This window comes from Podarcis gaigeae (assembly GCF_964106915.1).
Source record: "Podarcis gaigeae genome assembly, chromosome: 3".
Classification (NCBI taxonomy): Eukaryota; Metazoa; Chordata; class Lepidosauria; order Squamata; family Lacertidae; genus Podarcis; species Podarcis gaigeae.
This window is the reverse complement of record NC_139680.1, coordinates 13275000-13288167: the sequence shown is the minus strand read 5'-3', so window position 1 is coordinate 13288167 and position 13168 is coordinate 13275000. Positions and strand designations below refer to the sequence as shown.

The 13168-nt window shown below is 41.4% G+C and overlaps 1 protein-coding gene across 3 annotated transcripts in view; it reads right to left on the bottom strand.

The window, feature by feature from the left end:
• Positions 1–4100: 4100 nt before the first annotated feature.
• PLCB1 (phospholipase C beta 1) overlaps positions 4101–13168 on the bottom strand; it is a 460081-nt gene continuing 451013 nt past the window's right edge. For all 3 annotated transcript variants that reach the window (XM_083730042.1, XM_083730041.1, XM_083730043.1), the window contains one exon: positions 4101–6750. Coding sequence is in view for 2 of the 3 variants with exons in the window: in XM_083730041.1 (XP_083586167.1) it covers positions 6526–6750 (225 nt within the window). In the remaining variant the exon portion in view is untranslated. The remainder of the gene's footprint in view (positions 6751–13168) is intronic.

Below are 13168 nucleotides of genomic sequence, written 5' to 3'. Positions count from 1 at the left end.
TGATTGGCAAGTCCTAGGCTCTGTGGTTTAACCCACAGTGCCACCCACGTCCCTACTTTTTCACATAGGACATGGTTAAACTATGCAATTCACTATCACTAAATGAAGTGAGGTCCACTAATCTGGGTACTTTTGATAGACAATTGGACAAATTCAGGGAGGTTAGGGCTTCTTTCTCATTCTTATGAGAGCAAACTGAGGATGTCATTCTAGTTCAACTCATTCTTGGAGGCTACTTTCGTTTTTAAATGGAGCCTCCTCTCTCGTAAACAGCTGCTAGACTAGGCAAAGGACATAAAAGTTTATTTCCAATCAATGTCCTTTTCACATATTTTCATTCATAAATACGTTCTGTCCTGTTTCAACATTATTATGCTCTAATCCCAGTTCACAGAAATCGAATTATTCAAGTCTCCCTAATGCACACATTTACTAAATCCCTTAAATCCTCCGGGGAAGTATTATAAATGAACTTGTAGTTGAACAGTTTGGGGCTGAGCTGAGATCATGATTCATTATGGGTGCCCAGTCAACCAAGAACTTCACACTGACTTTATTTAATTTCTACATCACCGTTCTGTCTGAAATAGAGTCCAGGGCAGTTAATAAACGTCGGAAAAGATTCAAACGCAAAAACCTTAGAATGCATAGACATCAAACCATAAAGTATGTACAGTGGTACCTCGGGTTACATACACTTCAGGTTACATGCGCTTCAGGTTACAGACTCCACTAACCCAGAAATAGTGCTTCAGGTTAAGAACTTTGCTTCAGGATGAGAACAGAAACTGTGCTCCAGCAGTGCGATGGCAGCAGGAGGCTCCCATTAGCTAAAGTGGTGCTTCAGGTTAAGAACAGTTTCAGGTTAAGAACGGACCTCCGGAATGAATTAAGTATTTAACCTGAGGTACCACTGTACAAACATTAGAATAATAAAACTTGGCAGGATAGGGATGTTTAAAATTGCTGCTATTGCAAGAGAAAAGAAAGGGTTGCAATACTGAAATTCCTATGCACACATTCCAAAGGCAACGTCTCATTGTCCCCAGTGGGAATTGTATATACAAAGCAAATATGGAGAGTAGTTATAAACATCCAAAAAAAAAAAAAAAAGGTTACCTCTCTTTAAAGCTCATCCAAAGCACGTTCTTTCCTTTGAAGAATTTTTGGCACTGCAGTTTCCTTCTCTCAGAGTTACAGCTCCCAGCGACCCTTAGCAAACTAAAGACTTGAGTGTCTTACAGTGTCCACATGTGCCTCAAATGTGATTTAAACATACAGCAGGTGCACAGCCTAACTCACCTGAAACCTATCAGAGGAGGGACATAACCATTTCTTTCAGCAGTGATGAATATTTTAAAGTTACAGATAGGTAGCCGTGTTGGTCTGCCATAGTCAAAAAAAAAAAAAAATTCCTTCCAGTAGCACCTTAAAGACCAACTAAGTTAGTTCTTGGTATGAGCTTTCGTGTGCATGCACACTTCTTCAAATACACTGAAACAGAAGTCACCAGACCCTTCTATATAGTTAGAAGGTGGGGAGGGGTATTACTCAGAAGGGTGGTGGGAATGGGTGACAGGCAGATAGCTGTGATGAGCCTGTTGTCGTCAACAATTACTTGACACATTTTTATACATTTTTGAAAGTTTCCATGGTGTTAGATACCTAACACCATCATGTGGCAATTTCTAATGGTTTCTTGCAGGGATGGGGAGTAGGACTGGGCAATATCTGGTTTTCAACATCACGATATAGTACCAGCTAAACATTGCGATATATCACAATGTCTGAAATATGGATGGAACTATGTTGAGGCGAACAGTAGGGTTGGTTGATATCTGGTTTTCAGCAGCAACCTGCAAGGGTTGTAGATTCCTTCATATGGGAAGATAAGAGACCTAATGGGTATGTTTTGGCCATCACAATGACATAAACCTTAGATCAGCTCATTTCCTCAGTTCTTAGTGTCTATAAAATTGCACAAGTGTCTTGCTAGTCCTTTATTGCTGCATTGACTAAAGAGTATAATGGCATTTATCAATTACTGTGGCACTAAGAGCCATTCTGGTTTTCAGATGTGCCAACAGGATGATGCATTAAGACTTTGGGATGCTTCTGTTGGTAAGTGTTGTTTTAAAGAAAAATTATTGTGTACATTGAAGAAGGCTCTAGCATTGCTTTGCTTCCCCTAGAGGTAATCCAATTATATCCAAAAGCGCTGGGATATTTGTTGTCTGTGTCCAGACAGAACATCAGATTAAAAGATGAAGAATAGTAACAGGCTCTGAATGAAAAATGTTTGCTCCATTATGCAGCCATAATTCCTCACCTAGGGGATTAATGCTTGGCTGGCACATGAGAATATATATCTTATTCAGATCAATGACACAGCCTGTTTACACTACTGGCTGTTTTGGGTCCTATCCTAAGGTACAAACACCTAGGCCAGTTGAGAAAAAGAGACCATTTTATTATACCCCAGTACGGCAATAGATTCAGGAGAGAGGAAAGACCTTCACACAACATAAAGTTAATTGATGTAATCCTTTTCCACAAAGTCTGGTGATATGAACTAGCTCTAAAAGGTGATAGGCACTTTCATGGCAGGTCAGCCTATCAAAGGTAAGGGGACTTCTGACCATTCGGTCCAGTCGTGGCCGACTCTGGGTTTGCGGTGCTCATCTCGCTTTATTGGCAGAGGGAGCTGGCGTACAGCTTCCGGGTCATGTGGCCAGCATGACTAAGCTGCTTCTGGCGAACCAGAGCTGCTCACGGAAACGTTGTTTACCTTCCCACCGGAGAGCTACCTATTTATCTACTTGCACAGAACCTCCGTCTATGGATAGCAGTTGCTGGTAGGTAAGTAGCATGGAAAGGCAAGCGCTTTCGAGCCCTGCTTGGGGGCTTATGTACAGGGATAGCCTAAGTTCTCTCCTCTGTGCTCTGGTAACCTCCAGGTTAGATTACTGCAATGCATTAAACTTGGAGCTGCCTAAGATGGCTTGGGAACCACAGCTTGTGCAGAATTTGGTGGCCGGCTCATAGGGGCAAGATGTTCTGAGCACGTAAAGGTAAAGGACCCCTGGACGGTTAAGTCCAGGCAAAGGAGACTATGGGGTTGCGGCGCTCATCTCGCTTTCAGGCCGAGGGAGCTGGCGTTTGTCCACAGACAGCTTTCCAGGTCATGTGGCCAGCATGACCGAACCGCTTCTGGTGCAACGGAACACTATGACAGAAACTAGAGCGCATGGAAATGCCGTTTACCTTCCCGCCGCAGTGGTACCTATTTATCTACTTGCACTGGTGTGCTTTGGAGCTGCTAGTTGGCAGGAGCTGGGACAGAGCAACGGGAGCTCACCCTGTTGTGGGGATTCAAACCACCAACCTTCTGATTGGCAAGCCCAAGAGGCTCAGTGGTTTGGACCACAGTGCCACCCACATTCCATCTTAGCTCAACTACACTCACTATCAACTAGTTTATGGATGCAAATCAAAGTACTGTTTTCAACCTATGAAAGCCGCATGCAACTTCAGGCCCCAGTACCTCAAAGACTGTCTCTCCTCATATGAACCAAACTGGACCCTGAATTAATTACTTATTATTAATTAAATTATTATTAATTATATAATTATCTGAGGCTCTTCTCCAGGTGCCCCCTCTGGGATGAAGAAGGTGGTGAGAGAACAGGCTTTTTCAGTGATGGTTCCCCACTTATGGACTATTCTCCACAGGGAGGCATGCCCACTGCCATTACTATCTGTTTTTAGGCACCAGATATTAACTTATCTTTTAGTGGGGTTGAACTTTGAAATTCCTGTCTCCAGAGAATCCTTTGCACACTGAGTTTGTGCGCTGAGAAAAACCCCAAGGGTTTTCTGTTGCAGTGGTTCTGTGTCTTGCAGAAGATTTGGAGGCATGCACCATATGGTGTACCTTCAAATTCATAAGCAGCAGTGGCGAGGCCTGCTGGGTAACATTGTTAACCCCACAGAAACTGAGACTGCGCACGTGAGAACACATAAAAGATTGTGCTTTCAAGGGAAAGCTGAACAGATACCAAGAGGCTTGAAAGTTGGCCAATTAAGAGAGAGCACACAGATTGTGTTAAGAAATTTTATTTGGGTCTGTGATGAAAGCACATAAATTACAAGTGGAAGAAACATCATGCCACAAAATTGCATAGGATTCTTACAAAAAAAATATGTGAATTATGCCTCTAAAATTGTGAGAAACTGAAATTATATACATGGTAAATGAGAGGATTTTCTTAACTGAAAGCAAGTCACTATTTCCAACCAGCCAATCACATACAGGGTTTGGCAATGTACAAGAGCAAGGTTAGTTTTGAAAGAAAGAGAAGCTATGTCCCCTTGAAGTTCTATTAAAGAAATCTCCTGCAGCCATGTGAGATTCATAACGTCTGATGTTTATGAACTAAAATTCGGTTGAAGCTAATAAAATCAAATGAAAAGTTTCTCAGTAGTGTGAAGAGATCAGGAGTGTAGGTTGAAGTTCAGTGTAATACAACGCAGCTCTATTCTCTAAAGCAGAAATGTCCACAGTATATTATTTCCACATGTTCAACACTTAACAAGGCAAATACATAAAAGGCACAAGACTCTCACATCATAGACTCCTTTTTCATTACCTTACTTTATTTCAAGTAATATTAATGGTAAATGATATATCACTGTAAGTTTGAACAAATGCAAGATATACAATATTCCACACTAAACTACAACTGCAAAAGGGGCACTGTACAGATATTTAAAAAAGTAAGGACAGTCAATGGTCAAATACAAATGTACTGAAAACCAACTACATCTGATAATATACTCTGTTCAAACCATTAACTTTTATTTCATAAATTAAAAAGCTCATCAGTATTTCTCCTAGACTATGTGAAGCTGCAGTATACAAGCACATCGAAGAAATAGTCTCAGAATCGTTGTGAATACTGCTATTTATTTTATCTTACCTAACCTAAAACAAATTTATTGAACCTTTATCTTATAAAATGCAGCATTAAACTTTGACCCTTCCAGGTTTTGTATTTAACGATTAATAATAGTGATCTTCAAAGTGCAAAAGTAGAATAAATGACAGGAGTCATATTCTTAAAATCAAAATGAAAGTCTCTGTTTAGAGTTAGGTCCTCTAAATTATATTTCCTCATGTGTGTTGTAAATTAAGAGAGAGAAAATACTGTTCAGCCAAAGTTTTATTTCCCTATGTACACTTAGCATTTAACTTGAAACATAAGTTTGATCTCTATTTATTGCTTACATTTAAATAAAATAAGTTATTTCTACTGAACACCTGAGGGAAAGCAAACTACATATATGCTGTTAGGCATTAAGTCTTTATTATTACCAGGACAAAATTTAGTGTCTCAATATCATCCACAAAGTAATTCTATTGAGTTTAGAGGGGCTATAACCTTTCTAAGGTTAATGGTATAAATAAATTGCTGGATAAGAACTGATGTGTTCATCCTCTATATCCTTCTGTCTATTTTCTTTTCACAAATTCTCCAGCTCTGAAATATCTGAGTTTTATATACATTTTGGAGACGGCATTTCCTACATGCATACCATACATTTTTTAAAACTATGGAAGAGATGTTTGCATGTCAGATACCACAGTCCAAAACATTTCAACAACAGATCACATGATGCAACCAAAAATAATAAATTGAAAACAGTGCTCTCGGATCCACCCATTTATAATTGAAAACAATATACAATAGTAAGTTAAAAGATTCTTGTGATTTGAAGGTTGCTTTATAAAGATGCCCATTGAAATATTAACTCTGATCCCTGAAACTTCTTTATTTTGCCACAAGGGAAGGCTCCCAGTGAGAACTTGCATGCTCTGTTCATACACAGTGGTTTGTATATGTTTGTGTGTGTCTGTGCATACACATCTATGTGAACCCACATCACACAGGAAGCATATTCAAACACATGTCTCCTTCTCGAAGAGATTTCAGCTGGGAAAGTTAACTAGTCACCACGGCTTCAACAGAACATCTCAAAGCAGATATATTGTCAACAACGCAAGCAACTGGTTCTTGCAAAGCAAATAAAATAAAATCAGTGCAATTATCAAGATGATACTAGCTTTCAAGGTGCAAAGGAGGAAATAAATGGCTATGGATGTTATAATAATGTTCGGAATTTCTTTTTCAGCCACTGCTGCTTCACAGAGAGGTCTATGAATGTTTACTTTCACAAAACATGCTGGTCCCCACTGAAAGCTCCAAATTGCACATGGCCTGGCCAAAGCAGCCTGGGAAACAGCAGCACTGGCCTGTTGATCTACCCCCCAGACGATAACGAAACAAAGAAGGCTTACAAACAACATAGACTTTCCTCGTCAACCGTTCCTTTTAGAAATGTGTGCTGTCCCTACAGATGTCTCCCATATCTGAAGATGCCCTGTTCACATCAGGAGAGTATCTGGAGAACACGGTGGGGACTTTTGCACCATGGTAATTTAGGTATGTGGCCTTGGAGGAGTTGCTAGAGGGGTGTATCAAATACTTTCCCTGGATTATCTTCCAGCTCCTCATTCTGCTGTGGCTTATGGTTGACTTTCCCACCATCGGATGCCAGGGGAGAAGTGGCAGAGCTGTGGTCTCCATCTTCACTAATTTTGCCTTTCATCGCCTCTTGAACAAATTCCAGGATTTCCAATGGGAGTCTTTTGAATTTGTCTTGGTATTCTTGATCGAGATCAGCCTGTAACTGGAAATAACAGCAACACCATCGTAAGTAATGCAATAGGCAATGATTGACCATCCGTGTTCTTCAAGCAATGTGGGTGGGGAAATGCATGGGGAAAATGGGATTTGGGGGGATTTTTCTAGGGGTGAATTCTGAGGGTGGGGGTAAACTTACCACCAATTGCACTGCACTCCTCTTGATCCTGCAGGGTCATTTCTAGGTATTTGGAGAGGGGAAATGGCAACCCCCACCAAGGACTGCACTTCCCCCTAGAACATCCCCTCTGAATATGTGACATAGTGTCACTCAGAGGGGCAAAACAAGCAGTGGAAAGGGAATTTTGCTCCATCCCAAGCCAACAGATTGACAAGAAGCTGTTTTAAAGTTAAGAAAATACAGGGAAGCCCTCAGACCACCTCTGACTTAAAGTATCTCCACACCCTAAAATAATATGACCTCCATCCTTCCTTGAAAAGGTTTCTGAAATTCCACCTACACCTTTGCAGAAGGTAGGGCGAGGTGTCAAAGCTCTGATTTATGTAAACAAAAACTAATTTAGTATTATAAATCTGTGCCTAGGGTTCATTTCAACTAAGTCTCTGCTTTCCAGTATGCTGGCTGATGCTACTGCAGTGTTTCTGAAACTATACTGAAACAGGGAGGCTGTTTTATAAGAAGCAAAATGATTATTTCCTGTAATAATGGGAGCCATGCTTTTAATGAGAGGTTTCCAATGAAGTTTCCGTTTCACATCTATGCGAAATGAACGATGGTTTCATATAGTTTTGGGAGCCCTTTCCCCTTATCGAATGCAACCATCATACCCGAGTGTTTGCTTAGCTGTTATGGAATGTTCGTGAACATTCAAACTGTCCACTGTTGGCCCAAAAGGCTTAAGCAGTACAGTGTGTTGATGATTTCAGCAGAGAAGGAAGGAAACAGAAGTACCAAATTTGTTGGCCAACACATACCATTCACATATCAATCTCATACAAATGCACGTGATTTCAGGGTGTGGGATTACTTAAAGAGGTAGCCTAAGCACTTCCCCCTTTTAACTTTCAAACAGTATGTTATATCTACCTATCTTTTGATCTATATTTGAGATATAGTGTGATACAGCATGTGAGTGGCATGTAATGTGAGAGAGACAGTTGGGGGGAACAATGAGGAAATGGGCACAGAGCATTATGTGACTCTGCTCCCCCCCCCCCATCATCAGCGCCTCCTCATCCATTCAAGTACTGGCATTCAAAGCAGCTGCAGCCCTGTGTCTCTATTTGATATTACAATGTTGGATTCCAAAAGCTGGAACCACTGTTTAATAAAACAAATGAGTTCAATATGTGCTCAGGGAGATACTGGTGAAGGTGGCTCAGGTTGTGCGTGGCTGTTCAAGACAAAGGCACAAATCAGGCTTCTGAAGTCTTTCCTCCAATATAGGAACATCCTCAAGAGGTAAGCTAGTTATTGCAATGGTCCCTATTAAACCTTTCATCCTGGCGTGTGCGGGCTGGAAGGGGCTGTTATTACATCTGGCTGATCTTCAGGGGATGCTGCTACATATCGGTGTACTCTTGGTGTATTGTCAAGTACATAAAAGATGATACAGCTCGAGTGAGACAAAAGTACTCCCCTTGGGCTGCTTCAGAAGTTATATTTTTCTGACTCTTAGTTTTACTTGTGTTGTAAATGGACTGGGATGCCGGGTAGCCAGTCCTATATACTACATGAAGTGAAAATGTACTTAGAACATTTGACAAGGGTTTTGAAATAGATGTTGATCCCGCATGCCCTATAGTGTCACCATTCCAGGCAGAAGTCCCCGTCTGTCTGAGGAAAGTCCCTAAAAATCATGGATGCTCATGTTTTACTCAATCACATTCCAACACTGTAGGACTTGATGGAGGAGCAACATAACTAGACTTGATGTGCCCTAGCAGTGATGAAAAAACTAGTGTTAAAACACTGGAAGGAATGAGCACCCTCCAGATTGCTCAGTGGTTAGAAGGCTTATCTAGTCTTGCAACATATGAAAAAGTTGCCTTCAGTAGGTGGTACAAAGAGAACAAACACTCAGACACTGGCGATCCATACTTGGGATTGTTTGCATGAGGCACTTATCAAGTGAGGTCTGATAAAGCCTATTCCTTCCTGCCCCTGTTTCCCCAGCATAGTGTGAGGTGCTCCAGAGAGACTGAAGGCTCTCTCTAGATCACATGAGTGGAAGGAAATGGGTTCAGATATAACCTTCAAGTGACTGTTCCCCTCCCCTTTGACATACCCCCTGTTAATAGCAATTGAAGAACTTCTAATTGAAGGTGTTTGAAAAATCTCCTCTGTCCAACTGTTGTAGTTGCACACATGTCAAAAAGTAAAAGACACATCATATTTCAAAATGGAATAGTGGGCTAGGCACCTTGTAAATACAAATATTACACGACATAACTCATCAGCAGAAGGAGCCTGTGAGCTCTGCTTCCACCAAGTAACAGCTCCACTGAGACTCATTTTTTTATATAAATAGCAATTAAAAATGCTTTACAACGCTGTAAATGAAGCCAGCTCAAATGAGGGGAAAAACAAACAAGAGGCAGACAATTAAAGTCCAAAAGCAACAGGGAGATGGATCAAACCGCCCATTGTAATATTACTGTGGTGTTCCCAAGGCATAGCAGCTTACAATATTTTCTTAACTGGAAAGCCTGCTATAATCGTGCTCTAATATGAGAACTGCCAAGATTTTTCTGTTCATAATTGAAAAACAGTTGATTTCTTTTCTGCATTGCAGAGATGCTCAGTTCAGAACAGATGCAATATGACGTTTCCAGGCAGAGGATGCAACTGGAGGTGCAAGGTGAGAAAGAAAATTGTGTAATGTGAGATAGGCTTAGTGCTGATCTTAAAACTGGTTGCTTTTCTTGATCACTGAATAGATTGGTTCTTGAAATCATCCCTCCGCTTCTTATCGGTCTCAGTTCTACCTCTCCACTTTGATTCTCCAACCTTCTGCATCTCATCTCTTATTCTATTATGCAGTGGGATGACCATTTGCTATTTTGTTACAGGAAAAAGGAGGCTGACAAATATTGAAAAAAGGGAAATGTTTGAAATTAATCCTCCTCTACAAGACATTGATTGCACCATGGCTTGACCTTTGACAAAGTTCTCACTATGCCTCCTAGTCGAACAGATATATGGGAGCCAAACATATAAAGTTGACATGATCAGGGCTCTGTTTCTGACATTTTGTAAACACGCCGCCCAGGAGAACAAAAGGACAGTTAAATAGCAAGGAGAGCAGCTAAGCCAGAGCAAACACAGATGACAACAAAAGCCCTTTAGTTGTTTGACATTAGCATGCACACCTTAATTGTATTTTCCTCATCCTCTGGTCCAGAAAAAACAATCCTACCTTGTGATCTACTGAAGGCTTGTTGCATGTATCCTACTTAACTGTTATACTTAACTGTTAGCTGCTGCACCAAGAGGACCCACACTTATTTAAGAAGCTGTAAGTCCTATATTTGGGACGCAGGTGGCGCTGTGGGTTAAACCACAGAGCCTAGGACTTGCCAATCAGAAGGTCAGCAGTTCGAATCCCTGTGACGGGGTGAGCTCCCGTTGCTCGGTCCCTGCTCCTGCCAACTTAGCAGTTTGAAAGCATGTCAAAGTGTAAGTAGATAAATAGGTACTGCTTTGGTTCGCCAGAAGCGGCTTAGTCATGCTGGCCACATGACCCGGAAGCTGTACGTCAGTCCCTTGGCCAATAGAGCGAGATGAGCGCCGCAACCCCAGAGTTGGCCACGACTGGACCTAATGGTCAGGGGTCCCTTTACCTTTAAGTCCTATCTTTAAGAAATAGATGGGTTTTCTATATCAGAAGTTCACTGAACTTCAGATCTGAAGCTTCAGATCTTTTTGGGAAATCCCTTGGCTATTGATGGAACCCCACCCTTCAGGACATTTGAGAATGGGCATGGTAAACCTTTTCAAGTCTCACTGGTTTCAGTCCAATAGTTAAGACTCAGAAATAACTCCCATTTAAAAATGGGGATTTATTAAAGTGTCTGGGCAGATCATGCCTTACATTTCTAGCACTCTTTGTAGAGGTGAGCGATAGTGGGCATCTCCTACCAGATGGGCAAGGAGGATCAAATCAGATTTCAGAAAAGGGGTAAGCTCTTGAAATATGCAGCCGTCCAGCTCAAGAACTGGATTTTGTTCTAATATTGACTCAGCCACGGGATCAGAAACACACAAAATGTCTTTGTGTGCAGGAGTATCCAATTATGTAAGCTTCGCCTACAATCTTAAGTGGTAAAGATGAGACAGAGGATGACCCCAGCAGGGCCAGAGTTGGCATGTCTGTTTTAGGAGAAGTACCTCAAAACTGCTTTTCAGCAACTCATAGCTTGTGCTGGTGCTGATGGAGAGAAATAAGACCCTGTGTTTCCCTGCAGTACAGACAACTAAAGATAAAAGTGGGAATGGCATTAGACACTTGGTGTAATAAGACAAAGGAAACTTGTGGCAGGAAGCTGCTCCACATTCACAGCTAATGAATTGCTGATTAGGTTAGTTCCTGGATCAGAAATAGATGTGGTGAACAGAAAAAAGGGTTGTTAAAATCTATCCTTTACTCCTTCCTGAATCATTTAAGAATATCTAATGCCTCCACTTTCTCAGCACAAAGTGCACAGGCCCAATGCTACTTTGCAACAATGATTCCCAGACCTCGCTGCTGTAATTGACAAAATGTAATTGCAATTGACAAAATGTACAGCTTCCTTGACCCTCGTCTAACAAGCCGGCTAAGCGATGTACAGAGTAAGCGAGTTTTTCCCTTGCAGCTTTTCATTCCCAGATTCATTTCATTAGTTTGACATAGGAAGGGGACAAAAGGCAACTTTATACTGCATATGAATTGTACTAAGCACATTGAGCCACACTGAAAGAAAAAGAGAAGTCAGATGTCAGTGGACTTAGACAACCACTCTTAACAGGAAACAGGCATGTTTGCACCTCCACAGAAGAGAATAAAAAGGCTTTTGCATAATTAGTGGAAGACCGATATAGCATCATCTCAAAGACTCATACTACACTTCTTCCCCTGCTGCTACACTTGTCCTAATGGAAAGCCAGCATAAAATGCACGAAAATTCATGGAAGTTGTGTCCAGGCAACAGAACAAAGGAAATTTCAGATTCTATAAGGACAAATTGGTGCTCAAAATGTAGAATGGAAATGATTTGGTTTAAAGACGCCAGTCATGCTTGCTGAGCTTAGATACAGGTTTGCAATGATTGCTTCAAGAAGAGGCGACCATTCCAATCCCCCATTTTTTCCTCCAGCTTGGATTAAAATCTGAATGGGAAAAGAATTCCTGCCTCCTCTGTCTCCTACTCAACCTGTTTCCAAAGTGTTTTTGTGTTTTTTTAAGGACGAATGGATGAATGTAGAAAGACACAGAGAATGAATAGATCTTCTAGGCAAAGCTACCTTCCAATAACAACTGTGCAAATCTGTTTTAAAGAATTATACACAGAGAAATGATTAGGCACAGATTATGTGCAGAATATCTTTCCACTGATGGACACAGGGGGAAATAAATCCTGGATGCTCCTGCTAGAGGACCACTTTCAAATTTTGCTGAACAATTAGGGGAACAGAGGCACAGACAGGGATGCGGGTGGCGCTGTGGGTTAAACCACAGAGCCTAGGACTTGCCAATCAGAAGGTCAGCGGTTTGAATCCCTGCAACAGGGTGAGCTCCCGTTGCTCGGTCCCTGCTCCTGCCAAACTAGCAGTTTGAAAGCATGTTAAAGTGCAAGTAGATAAATAGGTACCACTCTGGTGGGAAGGTAAACGGCATTTCCGTGTGCTGCTCTGGTTCGCCGGAATCGGCTTAGTTATGTTAGCCACATGACCTGGAAGGTGTATACCGGCTCCCTCAGCCAATAAAGCAAGATGAGCGCTGCAACCCCAGAGTCTGTCACGAATGAACCTAATGTTCAGGGATCCCTTTACCTTTACCTTTAGAGGCACAGACAACAAAATATTTCCAAGTCATCTAAGCTCTGTGCTGTGTCAGGGTAGTGAAGGGTGACACAAACACTTATTTTAACTGACCACAAAGCAGCACAACACCTTTTTTAAAAATGATCACTGTCAAACAGACACATTGAATGCTCAGCTTACAGCTCATCCAACACCCTCAGCACCTAACAAAGGATTAAATCAACAACACTCACCCTAGGCTCTGAAATACACTGCAATATGTTTGTAGGCTCCTTTTGTGTAGCAACACAAAACCACTGCCCATGTCTCTTCATGCATACAAGTCATCTCCCACTTTTAAGGTACAAACCTATGTACGCTTTCCAGGCAGTAAAACCTACTAGACACAACTGTCAAGTAGAAGCATACAACAATGATT